Here is a 20,714-nt window from a genome sequence, read left to right as displayed (position 1 = left end):
GGGCTTTAAATAGTCGTGGGTGGAAATGTTGAGCATTGAGTTCGTAGTGAGCTGAAGTAAAGATGGGTCAAGGAGTCCTCAAGAGTCTTGGACTCCTGGTCCTCCTTTGTGTGAGTCGGTCCACCCAGCAGTTACTAGACAATTCAGGTTAGTTTGTGATTTTCGTATAGGTCTTCAGGAGCACCTCATTTTTCACACTAGATAGGCATTGCGGATTATTGCGGAAAATGCGCAGTAAAATTAACTAGCTTGGTTTTGCAGTTTAGCCCAAAATTCAATTCTCTTTTTTAATGTTACTTACCTTCCATACTGTATAGGGTAACATAATCTGATTTTCGCGTCATGCTCTCTGGCAACCCCACGTTGCATTTTGGATTTTTTATTAAATGATTTTTAGTACACAATTTATTTATTGAGAAGTTCTAAAGCGTTTACAATAAATAATACATAAAAAATGAGTACTTATAAGCATAGCCAATAACAGAACTCCAATAGGCACAATGGATACTTCCTTAATTCGTATTTACTTACTTCCAAGAATAAGATACGATAACGATAAGTTCTGTTTTAGAAAAGTTCTCATTTAGATATCGTTTAGTATAATTGACAGAAGCACCTCGATTCGGGCAACCAATGTCACTTTGACGTTAGAAATATCGTAGATAGATCTTATTGGGATCACAGCAGAATCGAAATAAACGTCAATTCATGTCGTTTAGTTTTCGATCTTTTAAAGATCTTAAACGCATCTTAATCATTCTTCGATTCGCACCGCTACCGAATTCCAGCATAGGTATTTACTTTTTCAGCAAATAAAAGTGTGGAATAATTAGTAGTCATGATTTTATTCCGGATTTCCCGAAGGATGAGAATCAGAACCCTATCACCAAGGCCGGATTTAGGGGAGGGCAACCGGGGCTACTGCCCCGGACCTCCACAAAAGAGAATTCGGAAAATTTACCATTATTAATTTTGGAAAAATTTGGAGGCCTCCACTCCTTTATTGCCCGAGGCCTCCAGACCTCTAAATCCGGCATTGCCTGTCACCAAATTCGCGTTGTTCATCTGTCTGTTTCAATAAGAAAAAAGAACAGACAGATACAGTGTTCTCAGAGTGTGTTGGGAAAGTTGATAGCAATCATACTGATAAAAAACTTCCTTAATGCTTCGTTATCGCAATGTTTCCGATTAATCGTAGCTCATTAGTAGCTGAACAACACACCGTGCAATATCCAGTACAATTCTTTTTTTTTCCATTTGGTATACTACCCATAAATTGTTGGAATCTTGTAAACTACCTAATTGTACGGTCACAGACATTAATTGTTGACCCAGCTACGGTTCAAGCTAATTTGGCTGTCAATGCTAACGCTATGATATCACCAATGTAAAGTGAACCCTGACTGGTTCAGCAATTAAAGTCCGTGACTGTACCTGCTAATGATAAACAAGAAACGTTAAATTAAAATTTACTGCGGATTTTATCATACATGATTTTGTGACAAAACTTATGGTTGGTTTGGGGCCTAGCCAAGTGATAATCGTTAGCAAAATAACAATCGTTGTTATAAAACGCCCAAAAAAAAAATGTATGGAAATAAATCACGCGACTTTTCGTAGCATCTGTCATTCCGACACATGGTGTCTTTTGATTTGTCGATGTACGATTGACATCTTGAGTAGAATTTTCGTTTTGTTTAGACTTGTCCGCACAAGTTTTAGAGCGAGTGAGATGCCCGCGCGAATGAAGGGTCACTGATATATGATTCCAACATGGCTGATGTCAATGCACGTTGGAATTGGCCTCTTTTACTCATTGTTATTCACCTGACGAAGCCCGCTATAAAACGCATTATTTCATGTTTATTTTGTACTTACATTAAAATGGTAAAAAATAATCTAAATAACTATAAAACGCTTTAATCAATATTACATGGTAGCTACTAGGTGTCCATTTTAAATCTATTACTAGTAGTAAATTGTTCGATACCCTTGAATGCATTTCAGATAGGAAATGTTAAACAACAAATTGATTAACAGCCCGATTCGAAGAATGAGATACGATAACTATAAGTTCTGGTTTAGCTAAGTTCTCATTTAGATATCGTTTGTATGTCGTATAATGGGGTTGGCAACTGTCAAAGGTTTGCATAGATGGCGCCATCATAGCTTGCCCCTGTCTCTAATTTTGTTCTATGAGATTTGGCTTAAAGTACTGGAATCCAGGTCACAAAATTCCAAAAAAAAACAAGAATTTGACACAATTCTAGAGAATGACAGGGCAAGCTATGATGGCGCCATCTATTTAATACTTCGACCGGCCAACCCCATTGACAGAAGCAGCTCGATTCGGGCAACCAATGTCACTTTGACGACCGATCTGGCCTAGTGGGTAGTGACTCTGCTTATGAAGCCGATGGTCGCGGCTTCAAATCCTGGTAAGGGCATTTATTCGTGTGATGAGCATGGATATTTGTTCCTGAGTCATGGGTGTTTTCTATGTATTTAAGTATTTATAAATATTTTTATGTTATATATATCGTTGTTTAAGTACCCTCAACACAAGCCTTATTGAGCTTACTGTGAGACTTAGTCAATTTGTGTAATAATGTCCTATAATATTTATTTAGTCATTTATTTATTTTATTGATTTTATTGGGATCACAGCGGGATCGAAATAAACGTCAACTTTGACATGTCGTTTAGTTATCGATCTTTCCAAGATCTTAAACGTGTCTTAATCATTCTACGAATCGGGCCGTATATTAATACGTAATTTCATACATATCGTATTTATTATATGAAATTTGACACGCTCAGTCCTCGCGACCTTCTTATCGAGATCAAGATAAGTAAATACATACTTTGATAATTTCAGTCTACGTGCAAATGTGTTTCGATTTTTATTATTACGTATACATATTGAATAAGTACCCGTAATAAATAATTTAAAAAAGTTAAAGAATATTAACAATTAAAATTAAACCTTGATCGAAATTTATATATTACTGAATAGGCTTAGTGTGACGTTCACTGCGAAGCGAACGTAAACAAAATAAATAAAATTTTGAAAAATACTTAATGTGATATAAAACACAAATACAAAATTACCAGGAACATAACTTATGTCTACAAAGTACTTTTTCTACCTTTTTATTCAGCCTAAATTCGATGTGTTTGCGGTCTTCCATCTTAGAGTTTGGTTAGCTACCTTCCGAGTACATCATCGGAATTACGGAAGTACTCCAAATTTCAAAGTATTCAAATTTAAGTTACAGGATTTGTAGCATACAAAGAAACAAATATACACAGTGAAGAAAAAAGTGTAATAAATTGACTAGCACAATAAATTAAGTTAAATTTTTAAAAAATACACTTAGCGCCACTTGCACCATGCCACTAACCCGGGCGAACCGGTTAAACCGTTAAACCAGTGTCAAATTGTACGGGTAACCATGGTTACTCCAGGTTGAACCGGTTAACCTCGGGTTAGTCGAATGGTGCAAGTGGTGCTAAGGTAGGTACTTCAAATCGATGATATACGCTTGTTACGAAAATGTTTTTGACGTGAAAACGTCTTATAATTCGATGGAGCCGGCTCCACGCACGAAAAAACATGACTCATGCGGCGTTACCTCGCTCTGAGGCGTTCCATTTAAGGCTTGAAGTGCAAGCGAGAGCGCGCAACGAGCGACAAAGAGGCACAATCGGCCTCCGCGTTCGGCAGCAATTGTTTTTATGCGTACAAATAAATGTAACTTGATCAATTCAATTGTGATTTCCATTTACCTCCTTCTCTATATCCATACAAAATATCTATCAAACAAATAAAATTAAAATTTTCTTTTGAAAAATGAAACCATTCCATCAGTATTTTCTTATGACGTTGTCACGTTCAACTATCGTCAGTAAACCGACTTTACAGACAACCGTTTTTTTAACGTATTTGTTTTCAGCTTCAGTATCGAACGCAGCCAGAACCGGTCAAGAACTAGATGAAAATGAAAAGTCAGCATCTGCATCAGCAAATGCTGTAGCGCAAAGTAAAGTATCCCTCACAGTCCCTTCTATACGGACAAAATACTCAAAATTATCTGCACACAGAGAGTTCGCTTCCTCCTTACATACGGCCTGATTCTAACTTTAAGATACATAAAATAGTAGGTAATAAAAACATCACTTTAGACACTGACATATCCGATCCGAATCGTATCTAAATAACCCTTATATTTGACGTATCTTAAAGTTCGGATCCGGCCGTTCGTGTTGGTAGGACTACTATGTTGCAAACCATTTCGAACGTATATCGACATCAAAACGATATCTGAATATATCATGCACTCGGCAATACGACTAATACGTGCGAAATGAATGGCATCATTTAGATATCATTATGATATCAGTGTAAGTTCGAATTGGCTTGTTAATGTAGGTAGGTACTTGTCTCAAAAAAGTCAAAATATGGAAAACTCGACTCCGTTTTACGAGTTTTTGAAGGTTTTATATAAAAAGTAGGCGTTGTAGTATGATGTGTGTACCTAATGCAATTTATGTGAAGTTTGTTATTTATGCGAAAGTTTATAAACTAAATCAGAGTACTCTGAAAATAACTACAGTCTCTAAAACAACTTGAAAATAACAAAATTCTCGACTTAATTAAGAATTAGAGTCCTGAGTCCAGTCTTAAAGCAGATGACTCAAATTACTTGAATCTCAACCAACACTACTCCTATCTTACATATTAAATTCAGATTGGATATTAGAAAAATAGAATTGAAAATTGAGAAAGTCCAGACTTTTATTTTTGGTTGTGCAGATCATTCAAGTTTTTGTAGTTTCCGTACTGACTGTAATGCATGATAAACAACAGTTTTACTTCTTTTTAAACAAATAAGGGCGTCCGCTAACGTGCGCGGATGCACGGAGCGGGCGCACGCACGCGGGTGCCATATTAGGTCAAATCCGTCGCACCGCGTCCGCACCAGTTAGCGTTGCTCGTACTATTTTTCGTTAAACCGCTCACCCGCTCCGTGTAGCGGACACCCAAACTATAATTTATAATTATTAACACATTCATTGATATAAGGTCCTTTTTCAGGTATTGGACATTTCTATCCAACCAGCAACCGACCGCCATTCTATCCAACGACGCCACACTACCAACCGAATAACCGTACGTAATTTGTGAGCATACCCTCTATGATATCGGATAACATTTTTATGGGATAATCTTACTCTAATCTATCTATTCCAACAGTAAGCTCAATAAAGTTAAAGACCCGACCACCTGCAGTCATCAATTACATTTTTTTCGGAGGGGTTTCAGTCAAGTCAATATATTCTTTATTCAAATAGGCCTAGCAACAAGCACTTTTAAATCGTCAAATTTTACAAATATCATCTTAATCTAAATATCAGAGTAATTTATTGATGCAGTTATTATTGTTCTAAAAAAAACATTGAATTATTATAGATATGGTAAACTTAATATTAAGAATTTCACAAAAGAATCGTCAAACAACAAAATTGTATAAAAATACTAGTCTAGAAACTTTCTAGAATAAAATCTAAATGTCAAAAAATACGGTATATATATACATTGAATTATCAATTTTATCATTATTTACGTAACCATAAATAGTTCATTATTTACAATCACACTTAATCCCAAGGTGTTTCATCATTCATGTAGTCTTGTGTGCTATAATTAATAGGCTTTAGAGATAAGCTTACGTTTTACATAATTTTTAAATTTACTACGTCTTCCTCGCGTTGTCCCGGCATTTTGCCACGGCTCATGGGAGCCTGGGGTCCGCTTGACAACTAATCCCAAGATTTGACGTAGGCACTAGTTTTTACGAAAGCGACTGCCATCTGACCTTCCAACCCGGAGGGTAAACTAGGCCTTGTTGGGATTAGTCCGGTTTCCTCACGATGTTTTCCTTCACCGAAAAGCGACTGGTAAATATCAAATGATATTTCGTACATAAGTTCCGAAAAACTCATTGGTACGAGCCGGGGTTTGAACCCGCGACCTCCGGATTGCAAGTCGCACGCTCTTACCGCTAGGCCACCAGCGCTACTGAGTACTCAATACTGAGCACGAACGTGTCGGCCGTCATACAATTAACCCTTTTCCAGGCCGCACCAATCTACAAGGTTTTCCCAAAAAATCCAAATATACAATAATTAGTCAAGCTTTAATGATTAATTTGAAGACAAGTTACATTTCCCGAAAATACAATCTAATTTGAACCTTAAATCGGAATGCTAAACTTTAAATTCTGCGGGAGCATATGTGGTAGGGTTAAATAAATGCCTTTGTCGGGATTTGAATCCAAGACATCGAGCTTCGCAGGCAGAGCCACTTCCAACTAGACTGAGATTGCTCAAAATAGAAAACATAATAGAAGAAGACCAAGCTAAGTTTGCGGCGATTTTGATAGCCCAGCATGTGCAAGTGTTATATAAGTAAACATCATAATTAGAAGACTCATAGAAGTTTGACATTTAAAATAACACTAATTTTCACTGTCTGGGCTGTCAAAATCACTGCCAACTTATCTTGGTCTGACTCTATCTAAATTTATATCTAAATATCCGTAGAATGCACCATAATGACAAGTTTTAGGTCACGAAGTTTGTGATCTGATGATCTCCTTTGACATAATATATCTGACCTTCATTCCTCTTAGCGTATGACGGAAATATGGATGTCCTTAAAAGAGGTATCTGATATCACCTATGTAAGAAAGTATTTTTTATTATTAGTCAATTGAAAAGTAAAGACGTATCGAGATGATAGACACGAACTTCGTGGTTACGAGTATTTCCATACTCAAGTTTTAATTGACTTGTATAAAAAAAAAACAATTAGTTAAGCTCCCACATAGGATATCCCGCTACTGAATATGTATGGCGAGAAATTTCCGAAATGTAAATATAAAAACAATCCCTGGCATTGACGACAGGCAGCCCTACCGAGCCTAGAACCTTGAACCCCATTAATTACAGTCGCCATCAGATATATCGGAGCGGCCGAGATGCTCCTAAACATCTGAACACGCACTCTGACGCGTTGACAATATAGACGTGTTCAAATATTTGTGAGTACCTTGGCCACTTCGATATACGGTATGTTTATTAACTAAAACTATTTACTTTAACCCGTTAATATGTAGGTCATACTGAGCAACTTTTATTTACAAAAAGCGCTGGTGGCCTAGCGGTAAGAGCGTGCGACTTGCAATCCGGAGGTCGCGGGTTCAAACCCTGGCTCGTACCAATGAGTTTTTCGGAACTTACGTACGAAATATCATTTGATATTTACCAGTCGCTTTTCGGTGAAGGAAAACATCGTGAGGAAACCGGACTAATCCCAACAAGGCCTAGTTTACCCCTCTGGGTTGGAAGGTCAGATGGCAGTCGCTTTCGTAAAAACTAGTGCTTGGGATTAGTTGTCAAGCGGACCCCAGGCTCCCATGAGCCGTGGCAAAATGCCGGGACAACGCGAGGAAGAAGAAGAAGAAGACTGAGCAACTTTTATTATGGGGCCAACCTCAAAATCACAAAAAAAAAACTTTCCCATAGAAAATTTTAACGTTAGACCACCCAAAATGTACGAAATAGCCTGTGATTTCGGGGTTGGTCCCGATAGTAAAAGTTACTCAGTATGACCTAAACATGAACTAAATAGTTTTACACTGTATTTTATCTGTACCTCTAGTGTAAATTTATTCGATAGCATGACGTGACGTTTGCGTTAAGTCTCATTTTGTATGGGATTTTGAGTTTCCAAAATGTTGCGCTTGGCGCGCTGTTTCTAAATCCCATACAAAATGAGACTTAACGCAAACGCGTACGTCACATTACGCTATCGAATAAATTTACAGTAGGGGCTCTAATGGAGACTGTACACACACACATTAACCGCGTCTCTTTTTATGTTTGTCTTTTTGGATTATAAGTTTAGTGTAGTTTGCTATTAAAATAAATTATGCGTATATAAAGTTATGACACAGCGAGCATTCCCTACCTCAAAGTATTTGTATGAAATGGTAACTATATTTATATTCCAGAATGCTACCATGCAGACCAAATCCTGCACCTCAAAGACCCGTACGGGGTCTGCCAGGTGTGCGTCTGCGTGCAACGGTACGGGTACCTAGAGCCGGTGTGTGGCAGCTGCGCCGAATGCGACACGTGGCCGCCGACGCCGCCGCAGCCGACTACAACGCCGGCGCCGCCCCCACCCCCGCCGCCGCCGCCGCCGCCGCCGCAACGTAAACAACTTTTTTCTCTCATTAGACATACGCATTATGAGGCGTTTACTAAGAGTTACCCGAGGGCCACGTAAGGTACGCTGCGAGCATACATTTTGTGGCCGAGGTGTTAGAGATCACACTAAAGTTATGTATAAACAGTTCTCAAAGAACAGTCTCAGCAAGATGATTTTTTTCTTACTTCTAATGAGACTTATAAGACATTTTATTTCACTTCAGCATTGCTGATGTAAAATTAAAGATTTAAAAGCATAATTCATATATTTTTTTCAGCAAAATGCGACCCCATGCCTTCCAACCAGTACTTCCAGAACCCGTTAGATCCCTGCCAAGTCTGCATTTGCAAGGTGGCTGAGGATGTGTTTGGTCGCCCCGAGGCTCCTGTCATCGAATGTACTCAGAACCCTAAATGCCGTGAGTTTGTTAATTTATTATTTACTTAAACAGAACATAATCACGTATACATAAGCTTAAAAATTACCTCCAACGTTTCGAGGAAGGCATTGTCCCCGTGGTCTCGGAGAAAGGGTTGGCTAAAGTTGATATCAACATCTAGTTGCGTGAGTTTGTCGGTCTTGTTTATCAACTTTTTAACGTTTTGCGCACAAGGGATGTCACTTGGTCGACACACAACATTAACAATATTCGTTTCCGCTTACAATTACTAACGACTAGATTTGATGTAGATGAGATCCTGAATTGAACGTTCCGATTGAAATTACAATGTTTTTTATTTATTTCTATGCCTATCCGCATTTTTCTACTATAGAAACGGCGATCTGTAAGTCTTTGTTAATTTACCAACAGATGGCGCTTTTTAAGAACGAAGTAGGCGTTACCATTATATTTGAACTACATTGTAAATATCATTAACAAACTTTTAAAAATATACTCATAGGTTAAATTAATAACAAAAGTTTTACGAGTAATAATGTAATAAAATTGGATATCTATATTGCATGATATTTTTCTTTTTCAGTTCATCCCACGCCGACACGTAAGTATAAAATAATAGTATATGCACACTTGACATAATTAACTTTATATTTTCTAACGTTGACTCCAGTAAGCGTAAAAACACAATAAAATGTATCCATTAAAAGTTATGCTATTATGAAGAAAGTACACAACAATATTTTCTTTAAGCGCTTGTGTTACTTACGGGGTATACGTATACAAAAACTGATTCATACCTTTATACATTTTGCAGCACCGCCTGGGCCTCCTCGTCCATGTAAGTTTACTAAATATAAGTGATCTAAACTAAATATAAGTGCGCTAGACTAAAAAAAGTGCTCTAAACTAGGGACCCAGCCTAGATACTCTTTAAAATCATTGATAAGAAACACCAAAGTATTGATTGTCAATATTGTCATCTTGTCACAAAGAGTTAACTGACACCAATGTGAAAAAAAAGTTAAATTATGTGAACACATGATTGAGAAGTTATGAAGACATGTATGATACAAGACGAGTAGCTTCTAGTCATAAAGATAATATAGTCAGAGCTAGACAAGTCTGCAACGATTCTGAAAGCAAACGTAGTGTGTTATTTTAAACGTAGAAATTCTTAGTGACCGGTTGAATGTAATAAAACATACGGTTAGCAGACTGGAAATACGAAAAGATGTACTCCGGAGATATACCCCATTTCATTTACGATGGCGGGATTCCACTTGAAACTGCAGAAAGAGAATAATTAATAGAATCAGGCGTTACTTTGCAGAAATCCATGCTAATTAAAACAAGAAATATTACTTTGCTAATCCGCGAGAAAATAACGTGCTAGTCAATCAGTGCGTACCCGTTATACTTACTTGCGTATTTTTACATCGAGTAGGTATGTATGTTCAGGTCAAATCTTCAAGTTAAATTAACGGAATGTGGATCTAGTAAAGTCAATTGATCTGACACTTCACGTTCATGTGTAAGTTGGGTGACGATGCAACCATAATATTGCATCGTCACCCATCGAGTTTATCTGATGATGGACACAGGAGGTGGCCATAAAAACTCTAAGATACAAGAACACAACCTACTTAATTGTGTTGGGGGTTGTTACCATTGACTCGATGATTATTAATTGTCTGTTAAAATAAAATTAAAAAACAGCGACAAAACTTGTAAAAAAAACTAAGTTTTTGACAAAACACTTTGTTACTGCTCAGCTTTACTTAATTTGGGACTAAATGTACTGTAAGATCGTTCATTATATTTTGTCTCCCCACAGTTCCTGTATGCCAGTTCTACCCGAGAGACGTCTGGTTCGCGCACCCGCAGTACGCGTGCTACATCTGCAAATGCGAGGGATCACCGATGGGGGAAACCACCATAGATTGCTACCCCGATCCTGTGTGTGGTATGTATGGTTTAGGCCTAGAATTATATCTAGTGGATATCTTTGATCATAACCTATTAAAAACAGAGGTACAAGTTGCGGAAAGTTTCAAAGTTGTGAAGTTTTAGGAAGATTTTTATAGAAAATCAAGGAAACTTTCACAATGGAATTGAAAAATTAAGATTGCCATAAAAAAATATGGGAATTCACCGAAATATTACTGATGTCGAAAATTCGCAATTTCCGTAACATTTCGCAGCACATTTTCATTTTCATAGCTGTGACGTTGTTCACCTGAAGGTAGCTTTTCAGCAAGTCTCAAGAGATCACGCTGCAGAAACATGCAAAACGAGTATCATATCACGTCATTTAAGGTCAACATTTCGCGTCTGGAGACGAAACGATGAGAAATCAACTGGATCGATATCCCATTTCTTGGTTATGGGCTCCTAATCAATACATTGTGTGTGATATCTGCATATTATGTAGTCATGTATGCCAGCTAGCTCAACTTCATTAAGAAGCTCAAAATTGTCATTTTCATAGACTGAACAGACACCGCATTAAGAAACGTTTTCGAAGAGCGCTGGTCACATATAAGTGCAATATTACTAAATACTACGTTACAATGTTTTTATTCGTATATCATTATGGAATCCATTTTATGTCATACCAAATTTGATCGTTCACCATTTTCTGTGTAACCATTCTAGATATATCATTCCTTATTTCAGCATTTTTAACATGACAAACTAACAGAGTGTGGAGTTGCCATGAAAAACGTCAAATTCATATAAATATATCACGTTTTATAGGCGCTCCACACTTTGTTGATACAATGTTATCTTAGACGGACTCTAACCTCAATTGTTTTAGAAATCACTACCTTGGCGCCGCCGACAACCAAGGGTAAGTTTTCATAATTATGTCATATTAATTTATTTAAGCTATAAAGGAAAGGGAACTACGGCTTCTCCATACATAAGCCCCTTTTTCCTGTCCGGGTATTAACACAAACAATTTTAATTTGATGTACGAGTATATAAACCACAGTTATATATGCCCGTTCGTTTAACTTTTTTCGATTTCGAAACAATAATCTATCGGCTGGTGACGTACTTGTCAGCATGCCGAAATGGGCACCTGCTATATGTCATGTCTTAAAAATGATAAAATACTTTACTTTTTTCTAACCACCTGTGTTTAATCTTACAGCCCCTCCGGTTAATCCACATGTTGATCCGCTACCTGGACCATCACCACGTGAGTATTACTACCACAGATCTATAATGACGCATAAGCTAGGGATAGGCTATCTCTTTCCCTGACTTAATAAAAACCCTTAACGTGATTCGACCCTGGGACCTTCAGCTTCGTGGTCTAGACTAGGCTATGAGGGTGTGATTAGTCATCTACCCCCAATTTTCCTCAGACCCGTCATGCCGCTTCACCCCCGGGCTGGCGGTCCGGAATTCGTGGGACCCGTGCCTGGAATGCATGTGCATATAGACCGCGAGCCAGCAACAGATTTCCATGACCAATCGCCTCCCGGGTGAAAACTCGTTTAGTGGTTAACGGCTATGTATGATGAACCCTCATGGACGACAGCTGCCGCTCCGTTGATGGGTTGACCCACAGAAACACGTAAAAAATTAGTCATCGCCTCCTGTTTGTTATTTGTCAGAAGACAGTTTAGATGCTATTGTGAATTAAAAAAAATCTTCAGCCGGTTGTATCGCGGTGGAAAGACCGTCAGTTGATCGCATGAACATGTAGGTAAAAAATAAATATCATCTGATACAGTATCAACCGATTTTCATTCATGACTATTTTTTTAAATTCATGATAGCATCTAAACTATCCTCTGGCAAAGTATCAGCCGGGAAGCGATTACTGACGATATATCCTGGTCCGCGGTCTAATACAGACGTCCATTTTCGGCATGGCAAACCTGTACCTTAACTTTATCTAACAGTTACATATTCCTGTTTATTTGTTTTTGAGAGACCGCCTTAAGACTTAAGAGGGCTAGGCTACAAGGCCGTGGCACAAAATAAAAAATAAACAGAAAGTCCGTTCCCGCCGTTCTTGAAAATACATACCTAAACTTGCCCGACTCACTAGGGTTGCTTTTGTATTAATTTCGAATTTTCAAAAGGAGTAGGTAATATAAGTTTACAGACATACATACATCGATTCGTTTATACATACATCTTATCATGTTTACATTCCTTAGAGACTGAATTTTGACGTACATGACAGTAGGTACCTACGTAGCGGCGTGGACGTCAAGTGAGCAACGCGCGCACAGCCCGACTAAGCTCTGCCCGAGAGTGCCCGAGAAGGCCTGTAAATGTAACGTCTGTGTGCGTAAATGTCACGTCTGTGTGTGTGCGGCGAAAATGGCACTTTGTACTGAGCAAACTCTCTGCTCCGGCGTGCGCCGCCGCTATTTACTTTGTGGCCGTGGTTAGTTATCTTTCCCCCAATTTTCCTCAGATCCATCATGCCGGCCGTTCACCCCGGGGCTGGTGTTTCAGCACCCGTGGGACCCGTGCCTGGAATGCATGTGCATAGAGGCGTCCGTCTCCAACGTCGTCAATGTTCAAGTCAACTGCTACACTAAAGCGGAGTGCTGTAAGTACTGTTGATTGATTGTGAACCTTATTTTAAGGACATAAAGTCCGAAGGTCAGATATAAGTGCTGCTGTTTGCGAGTAGCAGCATTCGTTTTTTTTAAATCGACTTGACATTACGATTACGAATCGATGTTGTGCACTGCAGATATATACTTTGTATTGATCATTTTTATTTTATAAGTTCTGGGTCTGATATTTACAACATGATTTTTTTACAGGCATAATTCCTCCAGATCCGGGTAAGTATTTATTTTACAAATAGTTTATTTTCTACTATGCTCTCACTAGATGGCACTGATACAATTTTTTTCATTCAGGTACTTATCCACCAGGCCTGCCGCAGCCACCGGGCAATTACATTCCGACTCCCCCACCGCGTAAGTATTTAAATAAATAGAGAAATATAAATATCATAAGACCATCTTACACAGATCTCAATCTTATTTGAAACTAGTTTATGCCCGTCCGCGTATAATAATTACTTCCATAGTGAGTTAGAGACCGTTAGTGTTGGAGGGTCTGCCATCTCGAGACCTGAATCAAAAACTTTAACAGTTGGCGCTTATAAGCAGGCGCCGTTCCCTACTGTTCACGCGTGGTCTATTATTCGTAGTAGGGTCTGCCATCTAGTGGCTTAAATCTAAAAATAAAAAAATGACATTCTGCTTCACGCCAATGAATAGGGGGCTTCTGTACTCCTTGTAGTTCATGTATGCTCCCTATATCTCTATCTTAGTTTTCAACCATCTTTCGCCCGACCATCCTTTCGATTTCGTGAAGAGGTAACAGTCATTTCTCATTACATTAGGTAAAAAGGCTGGGCAAAAATATCTAACACAATTTTATTTCTAAATGCATTAACGAGCGTATAAGATACATTTAAACCGGTTACTCACAGCTATATAAATGAAAACGTGAGTGACTAGTTTTAAAATATTTGAATCTCACGGAAGATTTGTCCATAAAAGAATTTGATCATCCCCAAATAAGTTAAACTTGTCGAACAACAGATTTTTCAACAGACACACGTTACACATATTAAATGCTTGTTTTGTAAATTTTGAAACGAACGGTCAAGCCCTTTTTATCTGCCCCCTAACGACACATACGTGTGCCAATCTGCTTCTCGATCATAAACTTTAACTTTTTAATGATTGCGTAAGGTGTCGTTTGGGCCGGCCGGTTGTATTGTACGGTCAACCAATTTGATTCCTAGGCCACTATAGAACCATGTCATAATGACTTCTACGACAGTGTTTATTGAGTGATCCATGTCATGTATAGAGTAGTTAAAGCGACAAGGTTCTATAGTGGCCTAGGATTCAAATTGGTTGACTGTACGTATTTAAAACCGCCTGCCTGGATCATTAACAGGATAATACAGATGGTGACTAAACTAAACATGTGTACGAGTATGATGCAAATAGGAATTTATTAATTTTAAAATTTTGTCACAATCTTGGATATTAGATATAATTTTATCATATTATGCGTGTTTACATATTTTTTGGCCTGGAGTTTATGATATTTCATTGCGACACAATCGTCACCTTCGCCCTCTAGTGTCATTTATCAGCATGAAAAGCTTAGAGTCTAGGAAGCTGGAGCCGAGCTGCACCTGAATGCTTCTGTTTTGAATAGCTTGCCCTTGGCACATATCGCGGTTCAACCATTGAAGACGTGAGATGTTTGCTAAGAAAGTTTGTTTTTACTCTTCAAGTGTGGTTAGAGAATAAACATTGCCGCCATTTTTACTTCTAATTCTACTTAAGTATAGAAACACTTAGAGAACGCTTAGAGTCCGATTAAACTAACTTTTCACCAATGTCATTATCGTCACATTTTCATAGCAATTTGACATTAATGCTGACATTCCGATACTTTCTCATTGCCAATGCCATGTACAGTTAGATTCAGATCAATCAACCTTAAATCATCATTAAATCCTCCGGTTGTCAATGACGGTTGTCCGGTTGATTAATGTTACAATGAAACTGGTGATAGTTATCATTTATTATTACGTGAGTGAACTGTTTTAAAAATTCTGAAATAAATACTCTTATTTCCATATTTATTAATTTAATTCTAAACTAATTCGATTGCATTTTACCCTTTGTATTAAATATCTTGAGTAAGTATCCTCTCTTCTTAGTGAAAACGAAACTATGTACAATTTTGTTTTCAATATCCCACGTTCTAACTTAATACAAAAACACTTCGTATTTCCACGGCACAATAACAAGGCAATAAATACAAAGATTTAAAGGTATCGTTCTAGAAATCAAGTTTTTATTAGTCCCATCCCAAACGCAATAAGGGTATTTGCGGGCAGCAATCAATCGCCAACGACCGGGCATGATTGACCACCGGGCAAACTGTACTTTCCACCCATTTATCGGATTTGCCCCCCTGGCTATATTGATAGGTGTTTTATTGTACTTTTGTTCGGTTGGATAGCGTTTTATATGTGACTTGTGATAGTCTTATTTGATATTGGTGGCGATTTATGTATCAAATGTTTCATGTTTAAACTGCATTTAGTAAAAAATGACATTGGTTTTTTTTAACCATATTATCGTACAGCAGTTTCCACATCCTTAATGGTTTTTCAATCGCCTTTCTAATAATTAATTGGTTTTTTTTTTACTTTTTATTTCAGCTTACAACAATGGCAATTATTACCCAGGAAATATGGGACCAGGTAAACAAAATCTTCTTTTTGAGACGAAAATTCGTTCTTATCTAATAGCGTGAAAATGGTAAGTACAGTCACGTCTGAAAACATTGACACGATCGAAGTGCCAAAAATATGTATACAAGACTTTATGACTCATATATTAGGGTAGTGTATACATATTTTTGGCCCTTTGTTCGAATCGATATTTTCAGACGTGACCGTACCTACTTAAATAGTATTCGTTTTAATACTGTTACGTGTTAAAATGCATACCGATTGCTATGTTCATGCTGTCCCTTTTTTTTAATGAAATATGTGAATAAATAAAGTAAATATTCTCGTTTGATATTGACCCGTTATATCTCGGTGATTGAAACATTGCGAGGAAATCTTCAAGTCAAAATTCGCATTGAGATACATTAAATACTATATCCTTAACCTTCTCGAAGAGAAGGCATATGCCCAGTAGTAGTAGGACGTGTAGACTGATGATGATAATGATAATGAAACATTTAAATTGTTTAGATATGAAACTAGTAACGCTGTTACTATTAAAGTTTATGAAGTCGTACAGTTTTTGACTTAAAATGAGTGTTTTAACGTCTAAGTCTCACTGAGTTTTGTCCTTAAGCTAGTTTTACTAATTAAAATTTTCAGGACAAATAGGATCTTCGATAGCCAATGCAAACGCATTCGCTGAAATTATCGGAAACGGACAAGGCACCGCCAACTCTATAGCTCAAGCTGACGCAGCCGCCCAAGCCGCAGCCCAAGCCCAAGTCGCCGCACAAGCCGCTCAGAACAACCTCAACCAGTACCAATACTACCCAGGCCAAGATGCTGGATCTCAGGCCGCAGCGCAAGCCCAGGCCATAGCACAGGCTCAGGCTGCTGCAGAAGCCGCTCAGAATAACTTAAACCAGTTCCAACTGTACCCAGGCCAAGATACTGGATCTCAGGTCCAGGCACAAACCCTAGCTGAAGCCTTAGCCGAAGCTCAGGCAAACTCCAACCGCGCTTATCCAGGCTCTTATCCCGGCAACTGGAATCAGGGAGGATTCCAACAAGAAACTTATCCAAAGAAATTGATAATACAGCAGCCGAGCTCATATTACTACCCAGGTGGTAACTCAGGATTCCCTGGTGGTAACCTGGTCTTCCCCGGAGGAAACCAAGTCATCCCAGGTAGTAACCAAATCTTCCCCGGGGGTAACCAAGTTTTCCCTGGTGGTAACCAAATCTTTCCCGGTGGAAACCAAGTCCTACCTGGTGGAAACCAAGTCTTCCCTGGATCTGGCGGATTTGGTAGCTTTGGAAGCGGGATTTCCCAGGCCCAAGCCTCCAGTAATGCCCAGTCAGGATATGGAACAGCACAAGCTCAATCTGACGCCATTGCTCAGGGAGACTCTCAAGCGATAGCAGATGCTATGGCTCAGAGCAATGTAGGATACTCAAATGGATTGTATAATGGACTGGGAAAGCCAGAGTCGTTGGCTCAAGCTCAAGGAAGCGCTCAATCTAACCTCTATCAGACAGGTTATAAGAATCTATATGGATACGGTGGATCTGGTGCTTCAGCCCAAGCCCAAGCTCAAGCCGAAGCTGATCTAGGATCAGCACAAGCTATGGCAAACGCATTAGCTCAGCAATTAACTTCGCAGGCTCAGGCTGACGCTTCAGCTAACGCTAATGTAATGTCTCAGCCAGTGCTATACCAATCCCCGACGTCGTATTTCTATCCTGGTGGAGCCCAGCCGGTGAGGACCAACGCAGGGGCTCAAGCTGACGCACAGGCGGTAGCCAATGCTATGGCTGATGGAGGTAAAGATAACACATACCCTCTTATTCATAAAACTTAGTGAATATCTGGTAAATTTTGTCTAAAAGACACAATATCAAAATGATTGGGACTAAAAAGTAACTTAACTAACAACGTATTAGATTTGACAGACTTCTATCAATAATACCAATAGTATTTATACTCGTATGTAATTAAGTTCTCATACTACATTATTTTAGCAACAAGATTCGATTTTGTACTTAGCCGAACGCTAATATCGATATCCAATATCCTAATATGTTAGTTAGTTACGAATTTGAAATTCGGAAATTACCAGAATTATAAATTTCACAAATCTGATAAAACGATCAACTCTGATTTAAATTTGTAGTTCTGACACCGTTAGGGATTAGATCTGGCAGCTGTTAAAACTCTATACTAGAAACGTGACTGTTGACAGCAGACAAAATCCATAACAGATACGAAATTATGTTTAGAATACGAAATTAAAATCAGAATCGGACTCCAGAAGACTTGAACTGAAAAGTTAGTTGATCTATATTTAAAAATCTAAATGAAATGTTTTTACTAGCCAAAATATAAAATGGTTGTTGAAAAATGGTTGAACTCAACATAAGTACTCTGTTTTTCCCTATTTCTATATATGTACGAAAGTAAATTAATTTCACAGACGCGTCCGCCCAGGCACAGGCATCGGCGGCGTCCGCCATAAAAGCAGGTGTGTATATCACAAAGGAATTCGACGTCGAAAAAACCCTCCACACACTCAAAGGAAAGTATCCCAAACAATGCCCCACGCGTTATCCAATACAAAACATTGTTTGCCAAAGAAATTTTTAGCGAGCTCTGGGCATAATTCTTAACAAGCGTATACCGGTAATCCCTTGGCATGCCCTGACAACTTTTGGGACATAAATTAAAAATATATTACAAGACCAGATGGTGTGCGGGTCTCATGCAAATTATATTTAATCAAACTTCCCTTGAATCCGTCGGGGCTTATGAGTATTAGAATTTTTCAGACGAGTCAGTCGGTGGAATAATTTCAAAGTCACTAGTTTAAGTTTAGTAACAAAGGGATTTGAGATGGCGACTAAGAAATACTTAAATCCTTTTATAAAATAGAACTCATTCTTTTGATCCTGGTTATTATATAAATTAATATAATGTAAACAATTCTGGTAAGACGTACATTTTAGTCCGTTTAATTAAACAAAAAGTAGGTAATATAAATGACACATTCTACTATTTCAGGTGATTCAGATTCACAGGAGTAGAAAATATTTAATGTAGTAAGTAAAAAAATACAACCTATTTTATATTTTTATAACAAAAATTACTCTTGTCGATGTTCACTACAAAAAAATGATAATTTAAAATGCATAGCATTTTCTGGTGTTATAAATTTTAACGGGTCACTCACGTTTGTTACCCCCGACGGAACGAAGGTGGTACCTACTCGTATCATATCATATGCACACAAGATGACAGTTAAAAGCATATGCCGGCTTCGACGGTTTGCGTGTTTGTGTATACAAAACAATATTCCCAAATATCTCCAAAAAGGATCGACGGAGTTAATTACGGTTTTCTGTAAATTATTACTTTATTAGTGATACACCAGGGTAAGGTTTTAAGTCAACATTTGGCGCTGGTAAAATTTTGCGGGCATTAAATATTTTTAAATATACCTATAATTTTTAAGTCTGCTAAAGGTCATAATTATAAAGCGAACATGTCAAGCATGTTTCGATTTGTAAACGTGAGTGACCCGTTTATATACATTGAGTATGTTCGAGTCTCACATTAATTTTACGCTTCCAGGTACAACTAGCTCACGACTCAAGCGACTCAGCCATGAAGACGGACTCGAATGTAGTCTAAAAGTGTGAAGCAAACCGAACGAAGCACTTTTATTTATTACGTATTTGCAATAATTACATAGTTCGGAGCAATGTTCCGTGTGTTTTATTTTAACTGTATCTAATTTATTTAATTATTCATACTTTATTGCACATAAAGTATTAAGTACAAAATAAATGGTGGACTTAATGTTTTAAGGCATTCTATACAAGTCAACCACTGGGTCAAAAAGAGACGTTTGTTAGGTGAAGGCTTTGTAATTGAGAATTATTAACCGATAACACTACCTACCATTTACAAATTCAATACAAATAAAAAGACAAAACAATTTTTAATATTCTAACTTTGGACCCTAGGTCCAAGAATACTTCCCCAGGATTCTCTTAAGTTGCATTATAACAAAAATCCTTGTAGTTTATTAAAAAAGAAAAGAGTTTTCTTACTTACGACAACTGTGATCGGATCTAGAAATAAATTAAGTACCTGAAACAAAAACATATTGTAGGTTAGTAAAATATAAACAACAAATCTATATTTCACGTAGCACACTATACAGGAGTTTTGTTAATGCCTATAATACACTGAAACTGAGGCGTAAAAGTATCGAACATATTTATACTTAATTTTAATTAAACTTTAACATGAGTGACACCCTTTTACAGTGTCAATTAGCTTAGTTTTTATTTATTTTATTTAGTAATAATTTAATTTTGTATTCACTATGGGTACTGATTGCCAGATATAAAGCTTTTTATTTTATTTATTTTTAATATTATGTATATCAGACTTTTAGTATGAGGCCAACCCTAAAGTCAAAATATGTTTTAATACATTTTGACCAAATAATATATCGATATTTTCTAAGATAAAGACTGGGTTGTAAAGTAGGTAAAAGTCCTCGTAATTAACTAATTAGTCAAGAAAATCAAGCAGTGAAATATAACATAAAAACATGTATACGTTTACTATTTATATGTAACAATTAACGAAAAGATACAAACACCCTCCTCATTGACTACACGATCAGCATCTCAAAGCGTTTCATCAAGGCACCGGGAATGTGTGCCATAACAAGCCTGATTGTTCGGCGTCCGGTTATTAGAGAGCAATAAGC

General features: G+C 37.7%; 2 protein-coding genes across 3 annotated transcripts in view; one reads left to right on the top strand and one right to left on the bottom strand.

Moving 5' to 3' along the window:
* The window catches only part of LOC133515617 (uncharacterized), a 1,004,237-nt gene that overhangs the window by 397,628 nt on the left and 585,895 nt on the right, over nt 1–20,714 (bottom strand).
* LOC133530839 (spidroin-2-like) lies at nt 28–19,695 on the top strand. 2 transcript variants are annotated; one of them, XM_061868904.1, is made up of 18 exons: nt 28–147; nt 3,957–4,043; nt 5,099–5,173; nt 8,079–8,282; nt 8,556–8,696; nt 9,262–9,279; nt 9,493–9,516; nt 10,513–10,641; nt 11,497–11,529; nt 11,836–11,883; nt 13,120–13,257; nt 13,478–13,498; nt 13,577–13,636; nt 15,919–15,960; nt 16,594–17,757; nt 18,408–18,455; nt 18,992–19,029; nt 19,562–19,695. In XM_061868904.1, exons 1-17 carry the CDS (start codon nt 63–65, stop codon nt 19,012–19,014), a joined length of 2,340 nt encoding a protein of 779 aa, XP_061724888.1. In that variant the 5' UTR covers nt 28–62; the 3' UTR covers nt 19,015–19,029; nt 19,562–19,695. The 2 variants fall into 2 exon arrangements, with proteins under 2 accessions (XP_061724888.1, XP_061724881.1); XM_061868897.1 differs by lacking the exon at nt 18,992–19,029.

This window comes from Cydia pomonella, chromosome 2 (genome assembly GCF_033807575.1).
Source record: "Cydia pomonella isolate Wapato2018A chromosome 2, ilCydPomo1, whole genome shotgun sequence".
Lineage (NCBI taxonomy): Eukaryota > Metazoa > Arthropoda > Insecta > Lepidoptera > Tortricidae > Cydia > Cydia pomonella.
This window is presented reverse-complemented; position numbering and strand designations above follow the sequence as displayed.